Source organism: Barbus barbus (genome assembly GCF_936440315.1).
Source record: "Barbus barbus genome assembly, chromosome: 37".
NCBI lineage: Eukaryota > Metazoa > Chordata > Actinopteri > Cypriniformes > Cyprinidae > Barbus > Barbus barbus.
In genome coordinates, this window is record NC_136715.1 from 7,346,686 (window position 1) to 7,362,154 (window position 15,469).

A 15,469-nucleotide genomic window follows, 5' to 3' on the forward strand; every position below is an offset into this window, starting at 1 on the left:
CATTAAATCAAAAGTGAAAGGAAGACATTATACCAATTAGGGCTGAACATCAGCTATGGGGACAGGACTGAATGTGTAAAAGAAATCAGGCACAGCATGGCCACTTGAACTGGAAATTGGATCTCGTCTCAGTGCTAATCCAGAACACCAGAGGCCACAAAATAAATCCAAAGAAGGGATGTGCAGAACTACATGTATTCATAATCAACTAGCTGTTAGGTTGTTGTCAGTCAAAAGAAGCACAGGGTTATTATGCTGGACCTATTCATAAACACAGATTCATTGAGATTGACAGAATAGGACAAAAAAAAAAAAAAAGAGGCAGATGAACCTAGTCAACCCCACTAATCCCAACCAGTCGACCATTAAATCTAGAGAGTACGCTAATGCTGGAATAAGCGAGATCTTTCATTTAAGTGTTTTCCCCAATGAACGACTTGCTTTTGTGCTACTACTCTGTAAGCACAGACGCAAACTTTAGCTGGCGAGCAATAGGCTGAAAAGGAAAAGGGAGTTTCAGTGTTTTTCATTTACACTCCCTCCACCCAGCACCTCTGAGACTGAGCTGGCTGATCTTTCTTCTCCCAAGCGACTGGCACCATCTCTTCATGCCCCGCAGTCCCGAGAACAAAGACCTGCCAGTGTGGCATCACCTCGCTGTCTCACTCTCGTTAACGTTCAAGGAGAGAGTCTAGTTTAACGAACTCGTTGATTACAGAAAAGGGAGAAATCTGTGGCTAATTAGAAACTGTAATAAACAGAGCATTCCTAACAAGCTACTGAGGCAATGTTGATGGCAGCATATCATGAAAATTGGCACAAAAGGCAAACATCAAACGATCTCATACTAATCCAGTATTAGTGATGAGAGATCTGTCTATTTGATAAAATCTCTGGTATTAGACTAACTCATTTCGAGTTAAATTAAATTAAAATTTGTTCCTTCAATAAATTGAAGTATGTGGCCGTAAATCAGTCTTGTGATTTTACAGTCTGATTTTCAGAAAAGGCAGACAATATACGTTAGACCACAAATTGCTCAAACTCAACATTATGACATTTGTGACCTAATTTACATCTGTAATGCCATTTCTGGATAAAAGGCTATATTATGAAAAAAATTAATTAATTAAAAAGTCTGTAGTAACTTTTTTTTTTTTTTTTTAAGTCATTTGTATTTTTATGCAGCATGCATTAAATTTATCAAAAGTGACCGTAACAACATGTACAATGTTACAAAAAAAATATATTATTTCTGTAGACTGGAGCAATGGCTGCCGGAAAAAAAAAAAACTTATTACACTGTTGGCAACAACACTGGAACAAATTAAAATAATAATAAAAAATTAAAACATTAAAATAGAAAATTATAACAAATATGATTTATTTTTGATTAAATAAATGCAACCCTATATAGTATATAGAATGCATACAATATTTATACTCAAGATCCACAAGAATCAGCCGTGCTTCCATGAAGATCATGTTTGTTTTAGCCCAAGGAGATTTCTTGTCAGCATCACAATCCACAAATGGAGAGGCTTCTACCCACAAGGCACACATGTGGCCCATTTTAGTTATACCCATCCTAACCCCAACCTTCAATGAATAAAGGAAGCTGAATACATAAAATGAAATGTAATCTGACGTCCATTTCCTGAGTTAAAACAGTCTCAGTCATTGCAGTTTACATAGCTGAATGTCGCAGGTTCTTATGGGTCAGATTCAAGTAAACAAAGAGTGCTTTTGCTCTCACTCTCTCCTCACAGCAGAAGCGAGACGGTTCAGTGAAGCGAACAGACACTAAGTGATGCACTCACGCAGACGTTCGGTTACAGAATGGCAGGCTCATATTGGGTGGTTTAAAAACATATACAATATGTTCTATCTCATACAGCTCCAACTTCCTGCATTCAAAGGAAAGTATAATATGCTGTACAATCATCTGCCATTTTTCATGTCAGCAAATTGGCAATAAGCAAGCCTGAACAATGTCAACGCCACGTCGCCTTACACAAACAGATGGCCAGGCCAGTGTCCGTGATCTCCCCCCTAATTTCCAGCCACCTCGCACATCTACGCCAACGTTCTCATTGCTCTTACAGCAATGCGGCAGAGCGCTGTTTTCCCACTTAGAGATGAGCAGACCAAAGCGAGAGACAGCAAGCAAGCTCTGGTCCTGATGTAAAATGGAGCTAGATGGACATTACTATCCAGCAAGGGGCAGTTTCCACTTCTCAAACCCTATAAGGCAAGCAGCTAAAGAGCAACAGTGCTTCCCACACACATACTTTAGCTGGGCAGGCCATGGTTCCCAGACCTTCTACCATCAGTCTGAAGGTCTGGCTACGTGAGACTAGGTAAAGTAACTCTTTCTTGTGTAATTGTTCTGACTTTGGAAGCAGCTTTGTAAAGAGCCCAAAGACATATACCGTGACCGTGTTTTACTAAATGAGGCTGACTCCGTTTATTCGGCAGCAGCTTTATTTTTACTAATTCGTTCCCTCATTTCCGTAAAAAACAAAGTGAGGAGACTAACAATAATTAAAACAAGGGAATGCATTAATAAAACAAGGAACTGAATTATTAATTGGGCACAATCTATATTTTTCCTCCAGTCATGTCTGGGGCTCGTAGCTTTGAATCAAATGAAAGTGGCAACTATACTATTCTGGGTCTATGGCAGTTAGAAAGACAAAGACTACTAACTTTGGCTAAGGTTAGCGAACTAATTTAACTTTGGCTAAGGTTAGCGTACTAATTTAACTTTGGCTAAGGTTAGCGTACTAATTTTTCATGCATTTACTCAGCAGATATTAGTATTAAAAGATTTTTTTTTTAATACGGTGTGAGAATGAGGAAGGGAGAACAGCACCACAGGTAACTTGGCATGGAATGGCAATAAAAAAAAATGCAAAACTTAACTTGATGCAAAATTACAGTTCCAGTTGGTCATTGACGCCTTGGGCATAATGTAATTAGTGAGAGTGAGGGAGAAGCTAAAAGAAGTCGCAGTGGCACAGGAAGGTGCAGGAGATCAAGCAGCATAGTTGCAAGTGTCCCAAAGACAGAGAGTGACACTGTAATATCAATGCATAATTTTCAGATTCCAAGCATCGCTTATTTGTTGTTTGTCACATATAGTAGACCATTTCTGTGCCGGGGGAATAGGAGGCTACCACCCGGCTACCAACATGAGTATATTTCAGACCTGTGGGAAGCACTGGAGCAAATAGCAAATACAAAGACTTTAATCAAATCGGTTATGAGGAGAGCAGAAAAGGTCAGAAAGGAAATCCCAGAAGGCTTTTCAAACGTCTGCTTGTCTGTAGAACTCAACACTATTGTTATCCATCATGGATGTTGAAAGAATGTGCCTGGTTTTAGGGTTGTTAGGGAATAAAATCTGAACACATAGGCCTACATTATACAAGCACACAATGGGTTTGACCAACATCGATTTTTTTAGCGTGTTGCTTCGAAACCCCATAAATGCTGGAAATGAAAATGCTGTCATTGTTTAAACACACTCATGTCATTTGTATTCACATCTATTCAAATAAAATAAGTCAAGATTGTACACCAGGTTTGACATCAATGATTCTGCAATCTTATTTGTGTTTGAGTTAATTCCCATTTAGCACCAAGTTTGACATCAATGTTATATTGCCATTAAACTAAAGCTTACAAAATAAGCAAACATATAAATTTACAAGTACAAACTATTTTAAAGTCACTGATGTCAAGCTGCCACGATATTTAAATGCAATCAAATGCAAGTGAGATTTGAGAGCAGTGGCAGAATGTAAGACTTTCAGTGAATACATTTCATTTCAGCCCGATATTCATACAACACTATTATGACTTCAAAAGATTTGTAATATAGTGCACATATAAGGTACATAAACTACCTGGTGCTTGGTGCTAAACATCTTCTTTCAAGGAAAAAAAGCAAGTCATACAGGTTTATAATGTCATGAGGCTGAGTAAATTTTGCTTTTGGGAGACCTATTCATTTAAAACATCTGGCTTTTTAAAAAATACTTGATAAATGCTTGATAAAATCCCATGAAGCACTCAGGAGATTTGCCAACAGAGAAAATAGTGGTTATTTTGCACTTGCAATTTTTACTAACCACTAGCTATAGTTTTCGTAATTTAGTGGCTGAGATTAATCAAATTTAAAGAAAGTAATAACGATTTAAAGCAGGCTGAGGCAATTTGGCTTACTCATTAATTCATTCATGCACAGGTGGCAAGTAAAAACATGGAGGAAAGCCCCTTTAATTAACATATCATTGAATCTTATTGACACCAAAAACCAGTCAGTGTTTTTCACAAGTTGCCAAAATATATTTAGGTACCAAACGGATCACTTAAAAAGTTTAGCCACGCATGAAGTCACTGTACATAGAATACATTAAACAAAACCCGTGACCTCCAGTGAGCAACTTCTAGGAATCCAGTAAACTTTCTAAGTAAGTCTCACACTTCACTGCGCTAGTCCTCTTTGACCACAATGGATGACCTCTCGACAAGTTACAGAAAGATTTATTTTGAAAGCAATACCAGATGTATGTGACAGAACAAAACCCTTCCAGTGCAACAGGGGCTCGTTGAATGTTCTGACCTTGCATTAAGGAAATAGTTGAGAACAACGTGATGGATCATTGAGCTCGACCCACATAAAAAAACCTTTCGAGGACAGATGCAGTTTGATTTCATCAATCTGAAATGCACTGTTCATCAGAGCATGCAAACTGGCAAGAAGGGCATTATAAGGCCATTTTTCACATTACCTTAAATGATCAATCTTAAATTACCAAGAGCAGTTAGGAAAAGTTTTGCCATATTCTGTAAAATATTTGTCTTGAATCTCATTTTTATCTTGTTTCAATCAAACTGTTTTCCTTTCAAGCCTTTGGTGGATAGGGTGACCAGAGATCATGATAAAAAAATATACAAAAACTATATTGCTTGGCATGCATGTGCATACTTGCACAAATAAGAGATTTTTTAATGCAGAATGATATTTTATTACCTGCTGGTTAATTACCTGCCTTGCCTGAAAGCTCCAACGTAAATAAGAAAATAAAAACCAAAACCCTCACAATGTCTTATGCAGACAAGCAGGGCTGGGGCATTCCTACTACTAAAAACATAAAAGAAGCTGACAGAGCCTTGTCAGTAAAGTAGTAGTAGAGATCACATACACACACACACATCCACAAATAGCAATTTACCTCAGACTATAATCACACAGTGGAGCCCTTCAAACATAACCTACATTATTACTATACACCACCTAACTCAATAAATCAGCAAAAAAAAGAATGACAGACAGACACATCTTTAGAGCTATGACAGGTTTACAGCAGAGTCCTAAACGGATCGGCCGGCTTTTTCCACTAAGCGATTAACAGAGAAAGCAAATAAGGTGTGTAAATGCAAAGCGTGATTTCCATGTGGTGAAGGACCATTACAGCCTCGCTGACAGGAGAGTGTAACAGGGCCAGTTTCAGTTATCTCTCCAGTCCAAAAGGCCTTAATGGGTTTATGTGTCGGTTTGTTTGTTCTAGAGGCCTTTTGCCAAATGCCTGTCTGCATTTATCTGTCAGTACAGTAAGAGTGTGAAAAAAAAAAAAGCACACAGGATTGTGCGATTGTGTTCTGGGAGTTATTCTCGCTCTGTTTATCACCAGCAACGCTATTAAGCCCAATGGCTACAGGAAAGAGGCAAAAGCACGAATCAGTTCAACAGGTTCTGTCAAACCTGTTAAATGGGTTCAGGGAGGCATCACAGATGCATACACACGCTTGACTATATTCTGCCTGGATCTTTTGCCATTTGATAAGAGTTAAATTATTGGCTACAATACAGAAACTCTGAAAACACTTTACCAAATGAAATAAAGCATGAATTATTATTGCTTTAAGATGATGTTTCGTGAATTTAACCAAGTATGAATGAAAGGATTTCAAGTACACTCATGCTGAAAGCAATGGTCTGGAGATGTTCAGACTTGTACGTGCATCAAGGGTGATGAGTACAAAGACACAAATTAATATTTCCCTCTACCAGCAAAGATGAAAAAAAAAAGGCAGTTAGAACAATTCAGGACTAGAATAAATAAACAGAGCAATGCGCTGGAATTCACTGTGGAAGATTAAATTTGAACAAAGTTCAGAAAACCTAAAGGGTAAGCCCAGCTAAAGATTCATTCCTGGAATTAAGAGGAAGAAATAAGCAGAAAAAGTCTGCACCAGCTTATCGTTAAAGGAGTTTCAGAAAGACGTGTAGAGGAGGTAAAGTTAAAGGCCTTAACTCAGTTCTGGGAGCCTGGAAATACAACTTTTCCCTACAAATGCCTCAAGCTAAAAATAGTCCATCATCCATCTATTCAACACACCCCTCTGAACCAAAAGTTTGAGTTTGGAAAGACCAGAGGAGTGGAATAGAGATTGAGACAGACCATGCCTTTTTCAAACGCAACCAACTTTTTCAAAACAGAGGTCTTTTCCTAGCATTAGAAAAAGTTTTGGGGTTAAAGATGTAATCGTTTTTGAGAAACTGGTGGTGATTTGGGGGAATTAGACCATATGGATGTAAAATTCTGTTGACATTTCCCATTTAAAAGTAATTAGTTACTTGTCTCGATGTGCGTCATTTAAACCTCCTCAGACAGTGACTCAAACACCTAACTTAGGGTTTACTCTCCACATCTGCTATTAGAGCACAGCCCACTGAGACCTAGAATTAAATGTATTTACTGACAGGAGAAACATTATTACGATTGCTCACTGTTAAGCCCGGCTCACACTGTGCGATTTTGGCCACGATTTGGTCGTCTGAGACAAATTTAGAAAATCCTAAAATCCTAAAAGATTCCTATAATCCTAGGCTAAAATCGGTTGTCTAGATCGCTGGTTTGACATGTTCACCGACAGCCGATTAATGGCCGTTGCGATAAATTTTTGCCTCCGATTAAATTCTGGCAGTGTCAGAAGATTTCAGACACTTTCCTGCAGTGTGACATCTCCTACGACGACCGTCAAACCAAGAACCAATAGGAGCACTGAACTTGATGACGCAATTAGCACGACAACTTCAAACTTCAACTTCGTTATTTGTAAAAACAATATATGTACAAAGTAAAGTTTACTTAAAGTTTATTTATTAAGGGGCAGGATGTTTAAACTCGAATAACAAAATTACCTCAAGTTCGCTCTGTAGAACTGGAAGTCCATAAAGTCCTCTTTTGCCCAACCATGACTTGCTCCACACACGTCGTCTTTTTCGTTTTTTTTTTTTTTTTTAACATCAAGGCATGTAATTAATAAAACTAACGCTACACGTTGCTGTTGTTTGCTAGCTACCATTATAGCGAGAGAACGCGGGACACGTATTGATGACGTAAAACTCCGGACAAGTCTTCTTGAGTACGTCCGTTTTTGTCGCGTCTTGACTGTCGTACAGTCTGACATTAAGACAACTGAGATCCTACAGCCTGACATGGGGATCATGTTCGTACAGTCTGACAAGCAACAATCGCAAAAGACTATTAAAAATCGCACAGTGTGAGCCCGGCTTTACTTAGTCAAGTAGGTGTCCTGCAGATTGACTCATTAGAAAGCTTAAAACAAAATCATGATGAATCTTAGGTCTTTGTGACCGGCATGGAAAATGGATCAGCTTCTATAAGATGCTGCAGGTGTTTATCATACATATGGAAGGAAAACCAAAGTAATCTCATTGTCAGTGGGACAAAAATAGCTGATTTATATAAATGGCAAAACATCCGTGGCTGTTAAACTCTTAAAATTCACCTGCCACAAACACCATTATGGAAGATAACTAACAGATTGTGTTTGACATAGTAAATGTGAGGGAGGGGAAAACGAACAAAATGACTGTGCAAATCCAAAAACTGCTGGGCACGACATCGTCTCCCTCACATATGTTTTTAAAAGTCAACTCAGTGGTACGCCAAAGCAATTTTCTGACTTCATAAAGTAAAACTCAAAAGGCTTTAGAACTCCTCATAAAAAGCTCCACATCAAGCATTTCATTTCTCAGCAAGAGTCCTTAATAAAAATGCAAAGAGGTACAATACACTGCCAAAAATCTACTTCCAACACTTTCTTTGGCTCAGGGTGGATGTTCCAGGCTTCTGTTTGGGCTCTAAGCCTTCCGAAAACATCCCCCCCACAGGATTCCTGCATTTCTGTTAAAACACAGTTCAGGCCAGGCCAAAGTGCACGCTGAGCGTGAGTGTGTGTGTGTGTGCCACAAGAGATGTTGAGAGTGATCACAGGCACTGTCAAAACATTCCCTCAACCCCTTAAAGTCACACTGAAATAACCAGTTTCCACATCTACGTACCGCTGTTTCTCTGCAATTGGGAAGGTTTTGCACATGTACTACCCGGCAAAAGTTTGGGCACACTACAGTTAATTTGTTTCTCAGGATTATATAGCTTTTGATCTAAATCGAATCCTTAAAATGGATACCTAAACCAAATATTGAAGAAACAAACAACATGTGCCCAACATTCATTATGCACCGCATGAAGGAACTGTGGCTCAAACACTAGCAAAACCAAGGTCACAGGTTCGATTCCCAGGAAGAGGAAGAACTGATAAAAATGTAAATATGTACCTTAAATGCAATGTAAGTCACTTCTGATAAAAGCATTTGTGAAACCCGTGTATGTAATATATGGCCCAATAATGGTGGCTACTTTGAAGATTAGTATTTTATCATTGTTTTTAACATTTTTGGCTCATTCTTCCATTTGAGGCATTAGTAGTCAATAGTCATAATTACAGAAAGTGTGTACAGATTTTAACAGGTAGAGTAATCTTCTGAAGCAATAACACTAACTTGTTGAGTGCAAAAAAAAAAGTGTCATATCTAGCTTCTTGGATAACTAAGCTTCTGAAACATGTTTATCTCAACAAAATTTTGCACATGCCTCAGGTCATAATCTGAGAAAACAAAAAAACAACAATAACTGAAAAACAAGAACTAGTAAAGCATCTGCCACTTAAACTGCTAAACTTGCTTTCTCGTAGTTGACATTTTCCTTCAAATCCGTTAACAGTTTCTCGCAGGCCACACCTGAGGAGGAAACCGGACACATGCATTACCTAGAGGCTTGCCCTCAAACTTATCAAAATAATGTCTCCCTTTCTGTCTCAAAGACGTTTAAAACGAGCTCTTCAGTCAAACAGGGACTTCTCGACGTGACAGAGTGCTTATAAATGTGATATTTTACAGTCGCTGACCGTTATCTAAGATCCGTCACTCACCCAACAGCAGCAGTTTCACTTCTTTAGCGGCTTTCTCTCCGTCCTCGCGCAGATTCCTGTCAATCATTTTGGACCGCTCCGCCGCGGCTTTATCTTCCTGGCTCACGGTACAGCCCATGGTCCCGAGTGCGCGCTTCAGGGCGACGGATTTATGAGTGTAGATTTAGGGGGGAAATGAAAAGGTATTACCCTTTTAAAGCGACTGGAGGTTTTTAAAATAGTCTTCCGTGACTAACTTCCTCTTTTGGCTTTGAAAAAAAATGCCTGTCGTAAGTCCAAGGAGGGGAAATGTCTTTAAAAGACTAGTAGATCCAAAATTGACGTTTTATACGTCTGGAAAATCTTTCAAAAGACGTTTTGGGCTTGGAAAAAAAATGGATATGTTTAAGATAACGAGATTAAAACAACACCTGGAATCTTTTGACGTTTAGGCTCCAGAGAGAAACCAGACGCTGGAGTTTCACATCACGCGGACAGGGAGGGAGAAAAAATCATATCCACAAAATCAAAAAGTTTGTTTAAAATAGTTGAGATCAACCCCGTGTGCTCAGGTATTTAAAAGCAAACCGAACGATGAGACACTCGGCGGCGAGAAACTGAACCGTTGTTTTCTTCCTCGGTTAAGTCCGTTCTCTGATCGCCGAGGGGTTTGAGTAATATGCGCCGTTAGGTAGCTAACGTTAAGCGGTTTCTGATTTCTTTCAGTGTTTTAAAAGCCGCCACACCCCAGTCTGCTGAGAAGTTGCTCTCTGCCACACACACACACAACAGAAGACAGTTCAGAACTGATGGGCTCCTCACGCGTTGCCAGCCAACCCCTCTCTGATGCGCCCACCGCGGGTGCTCATGGGAAATGTAGTTTTTCCGCAGTATTCCGGTTTCACAGACAGGGTTTAGCCTAAACCAGCATTAGGCCATAGTTCAAATAGGACATTTACGTACTTTTTTATAAAAACATTACTGGTGTGCATCTTGAGACAAAACAAAGGCACTGATTTATTTTAAGATCAGTCAATAAACCTCGTGTTTACATCCGAATTAACACAAATAGCTAAATAAATAACAACTAATTAATCACATAAAAATGTAAAAATGATATTTAAAGCGGTTTAGTAAGAATATAAATTAATTTAAACTTTTTTTTTTTTTTCATTTGTATATTTATTATAAGAAGAACTATTTTTAGAGGTTTCCTTACACAAAATGGCCTGTGTGTGTGATGTGTGTAGTACAGCTGACTTTCTCTTGTTTGTCCTTCAGTGGTCCTTCAATAGAGCCTCTTTTAGAAATGTCTTTTGTTGAGACTTATGTCAATATTGATGCACTGATTTCAGCACGTGTTCTGTATGATTTGCGCTTAGGCAGGAGATTAAACCTTGTTTAAAGTAAATACTCGCAATGATTTTTCCAGTGTATTTCCATCGTCTGGCTACGACAGAGAGCTAGACCTGTCAGTGTTTCATACCGCCCCCGTGTGTCTGAAATTATATTAAATTATAGCTACTTTACTTTAGACACCCGTTTAAGTTCCAGCGTGTTTAACAGTTATTCAAAAAGTCAACAGTTGAGTTTAATAGCTGAAACTGTTCGTTCCTCCCCCGAGATTGTTTTTGCATCTTAAGCCTTTATTTCTAAACTCAGATAGAAAGACATTACTCTCAATTTCATTTTTTTTCTGTCAGAACTGAAAGAAGTAGTATAACTGCATAATTTCCTTGTGAAACTAAATTTTCCTGGGTTATCAGATTATAGTTGGATAACACATGCCGGTAAACAGAGTCAGGGAAACAAATTTAGATAAATCGGAGCAATTTCTGCAATGCCATAGAAGAAACGTTTTGACTCTGAAAGAAACTTTCAGTGAATCTTTGTTTATAGAACCATTTTTTTTTTAAACAATTAAATAATCTAAAAATAGAACTTATAAATATATTTTTGTCCAATAGAAATAATCCATGGGTTCTACGGGTTTTTCATTGTGCCAATAAAGTAAATGTGTATTGAGGTCATATACATTACACTTTAGTATCTTTTTGGAATTCAGCATGTCTGTCAGATCGAATGCATTCAAATAGATTATTCTGCACATTTTCTTACAAAGAGGAAACACAAACCATGTGAACATTTTCAGGAAACTGCTGCTTCAAGGCAAGATTCTGTTTTGACATAAACAGCTTTACACTTAAGTGGACAATCAGCAGGAAGGAAAAGAGACAGTTGCCGATGGTGGAAGAGAAGCTCTGCAGGTTTGCTCCCAGGAACTGCTTTCAGACCACTGTGCCCTTCATCTCAACCTGCGAGGTTGCTCTGCTAAATGACACGTAAACAGAACATTTAACTCCCCTTTGCATTGGTCACCTGTTCAGTGAGCCACAGAGGCACAAATGAACACATGAAAGTGAGAAATACAGCTGTAGACTGAATCAAGAATGAATGAATATTATTTATTTTTTTATTTGAACATTGTTTACATTAACTGCCAGCAATGTACTCGATACTGAGAATAAAGAAAATAAAGACATAAACTGGCTTTTTAAAAAGCATTTTTAAAAATGATTACGTTTTAATCATCAGACTATTTACAATATACAAACTATAGATATGCTTATAATATAAAGGGTTTACATTTATGTACATTATTTATAAATGCTGCCATGTAAGTAATGAACTCACATAAACTGTTACAAACAGATGACACTTTCATAACATCACAAGGGAAACATCACGTTGACTGGACACAAGTACACAGCTGCTAAAAAAGACAATTCAATTCTTCCCCCTTCTGCTACTTTGTGATACCTTGCAGATTTGGAGATCATGTAACGGTGTGATCTGCAGGTGCTTGAAAAGTGTTGCTGTCAGCCCAGACATCAGCTCAAAAGTTACAAAGCTGTGCGTGTGAAAGCCTGGGGATGGAAGCACAGCATCATGGGGGATCTTGTCATCCAGGGCAGTGTCAGGCGCACCACTGCTAATGCTCTAGTTGCAGCAATCAGACTGTGCTTTTATAAAGGGAACAATATTTATCCGTGATTCATCATTGATACTAAATATCCCTACTGATAGGAAGTTAATAAGATCTTACTGGTTAATGTGAACTTCCGTCATCATAAAATTATTATATTATGCAGTGGATACATCAGACAGGAGTAATTCTCCTTAAAAATCTCAGAAACAATATGCTCTGTTTAAACACTATCAAATCAAAATCTCACGAAATGTCACCCCAAAATCAAATGGAAGAAATTATGTTTTAGTCTGTTATATATATGTCACATAATTGATTAGATATGTACATCGAGGGCCGATAAGATTTTTTAAAAATATTTTTGAGATAAGTCTTTTATTCTCACCAAGATTTCTTTGATCACAAATACAGTAAAGTGTTTAAAATAACTGTTTTCTATTTGAATATATTTTAAAATGCAATTTATGCCCGTGCTGGCAAAGCTACATTTTCCTCAGTCATATGCTGATTTTCTATTTATTTGAAATAGAAATGATAAAACATATCTTTATTGTCACTTCTGGACAATTTAATGTATCCTAGCTGAATACAATTATATAAATAATTATATATATATAATATAATTATTGTTGTCTGATTTGGGGGTGAAATGCAACTTGGGCATATTTGCATGAGAATCACGATTCTACTTTCAAAGTTAGACTTTGAGCATTTAGAGCCACTGGTATATTTCAGGACAGATACTGGCCATTCTTTAACAACTGGCACATTTAGTTCTCAGGCATGTGAACAGACGTTAATTAACACACACTGCTAAAACGATGGGACACTTTTGTGCTTAAGAAACCACATTTGTGTGTGAGGCATTACACCACTACAAATAACATCTCACCATCACCAGAACACAACTAAACGCTTCTTTACCAAAAAATCAACAATGGGTTATTTCAATAATGCACTTCAACAATCATACAGACATATTTAATCATTCATTTCTCATTTCTCTACGTATACTGTATATATTCAAAAGACCACAAAGAGGGAAATGAAGCCTCCAGCCATGATAAACAAGGCATTTAAAAAAAAAAAAGGAAGTACAGATTGTAATTTGGAATATATTACAGTGCCTTTTTACTGTCTGGCAGGCCCTCGATGTAGCACCAGGGACATGTAAAACACTGAAAAAAGATATCGAGATATGTAATTATGCTAATACTGGTTCACAGATATGATGATTTAGTTATATGTGTGGCTTGTCTATCCATTAAACATTAATTAAACAGACAAAAATGAATAAAAAAGTACCACAATTTAAATACACATCTCATTTAGACATCTTATAGTCCATTACAGTACATTCACTGACTGAAGTATTCTTTCTCCATAAGCGAGAAGAGGAGAGAACACACACACACACACACACACACATACACACACTAAAACACCACAGTGTCACCACTAAGATCATTATGGGCCAGTAAGTGCTTGATTTATAGTTTTTTTTAGGATGACAAGTTTCAATTACAAAGTTTAAAATATTCATGTACCATGTTAAACATCCACACATTACTTTTTTTCTTCAAACAATTTACAGTTAGTAGTACATAGGCTTTTATTAATATATCTGTCTACAAAATATATTAATCTATGATTATGTCGTAAGTCGTAAATGGGTCAAGAGTTGTGCTTCAACTGAAAGTGCTACAGTTTCAATATTCGCCGAACGACCAATATCATCCGTCTACTTGGGTTAATAGCCTCTTTTTGAAACCTATCTAGAAGCAAAATCGATCAGCTTCCACCAGGCAATGTTATCCCATGTACGCCATTTTGCCCTGTAGCTAAAACATTTATGTGCATCAATGCACCACATTTGTTTCTCCAGTTAAGGAGAAGACCCTGTGAATCTGTGTTTTTGGTTTTCTCTGCATATAAATCCAGAGAGTGTTTCAAAATCAGTCTGTCAGCAGAACTCATGGGATCATTACAAACTGACCCTATGATTAACTGTGCTTTCCAATCTGTACTTTCCCATTGCAACCAGTAGTATTCCTAAAAAAGAAGAAGAATGTGCCTAGGATAATTCTGTCTTTTTAAATCTAAATCTTCTAAAGATGGTATTTTAGCTGAATAATCACACATATTGTAAAGGGGTGTAATAGATAACCTTGAGAACACTGGATGAATCGGAATACTCATATATATTATACATTTTTATGCTCATATATCTACTCATTTATTTATCTCTAAATATCGTATAAAGGATAAACATTATAAATCCATATAAAAATGTGACAGGTACATCTATACGTACAGTTTGCATAAATTTGAAATCGTGTAATAGACTGCAGCCAAATCAAGCCTGGATTCTGGACGAGGTCGTGTGTCGCCTCTCGACAGCCTTCAGTGTCAGATATCTCACAGCTATTGCACAGAGTATTGCTATATCTAATATGAGATATGATTAAATAAACGCTTTAATAACCACCAATCCTCCCATAAGAACTGAGTACTTACTGTGATTCTAATCTCTTGTGAATGTGGTCGAAGGGCAGAGGTCAAAGGTCATAATATGAAGGGATGGATGGGAGGTTGGGCCAGCGGATGAGTCTGTTTGGTTAGAATGCAAAATCCCTTTTGTTTGCAAACCCTGCATACTGCATGTGCTGATGCTATGGCACAATATAACTATCATGGGCTTTGATTTTCTTGTTCTGGTTATCTTCTCCCTATTTCCATGTCCCAACCACTCCTTTTTGGGAGAGGATGGCCTTTAAATGGATTTAATGCCGGCCTGAGATGGGGCAAGACCCCATTTACAGCATATGCAGGTCACATGGCTAAATAATGCATTGATTGAAAGCAACTAAAGCTAGGAATCTGGTACTACTACTCTTGTGACTGATCACTGAGAGATTATGCATCCTCCCCAACTACTGACCCGCAAGTAATATTAAAAAGCATAAACCATTAGAGGGGTGAGGCCTAATGGCCACTGCTTCCTTTGCTGGTCCCTGATGTCCAATCAATGATGATGAAGCTCAGGCTCATTACCATAAATAGGACTCCTAATAAGGCGAAGCAAGCAGCCTATAAAAGAAGGAGAGAGGCAAGATTCTTAACAATGTTGATTAATGAAAAATGTCATTTAAATAATGTGATTGGTGCATATTAAGAAGAAATGTCTGG

General features: G+C 37.7%; 2 protein-coding genes across 2 annotated transcripts in view; both read right to left on the minus strand.

The window, feature by feature from the left end:
• Positions 1–10,158, minus strand: part of LOC306857290 (guanine nucleotide-binding protein G(i) subunit alpha-2-like) — a 68,429-nt gene extending 58,271 nt beyond the window's left edge. The window contains exon 1 of the mRNA XM_079397167.1: positions 9,313–10,158. Within this exon, the coding sequence (XP_079253293.1) occupies positions 9,313–9,430 (118 nt within the window). The 5' untranslated portion in view covers positions 9,431–10,158. The remainder of the gene's footprint in view (positions 1–9,312) is intronic.
• Positions 10,159–13,245: 3,087 nt separating this feature from the next.
• Positions 13,246–15,469, minus strand: part of LOC306856558 (sodium-coupled neutral amino acid transporter 3-like) — a 44,726-nt gene continuing 42,502 nt past the window's right edge. Inside the window, exon 16 of the mRNA XM_079395912.1 lies at positions 13,246–15,370. Within this exon, the coding sequence (XP_079252038.1) occupies positions 15,266–15,370 (105 nt within the window). The 3' untranslated portion in view covers positions 13,246–15,265. The remainder of the gene's footprint in view (positions 15,371–15,469) is intronic.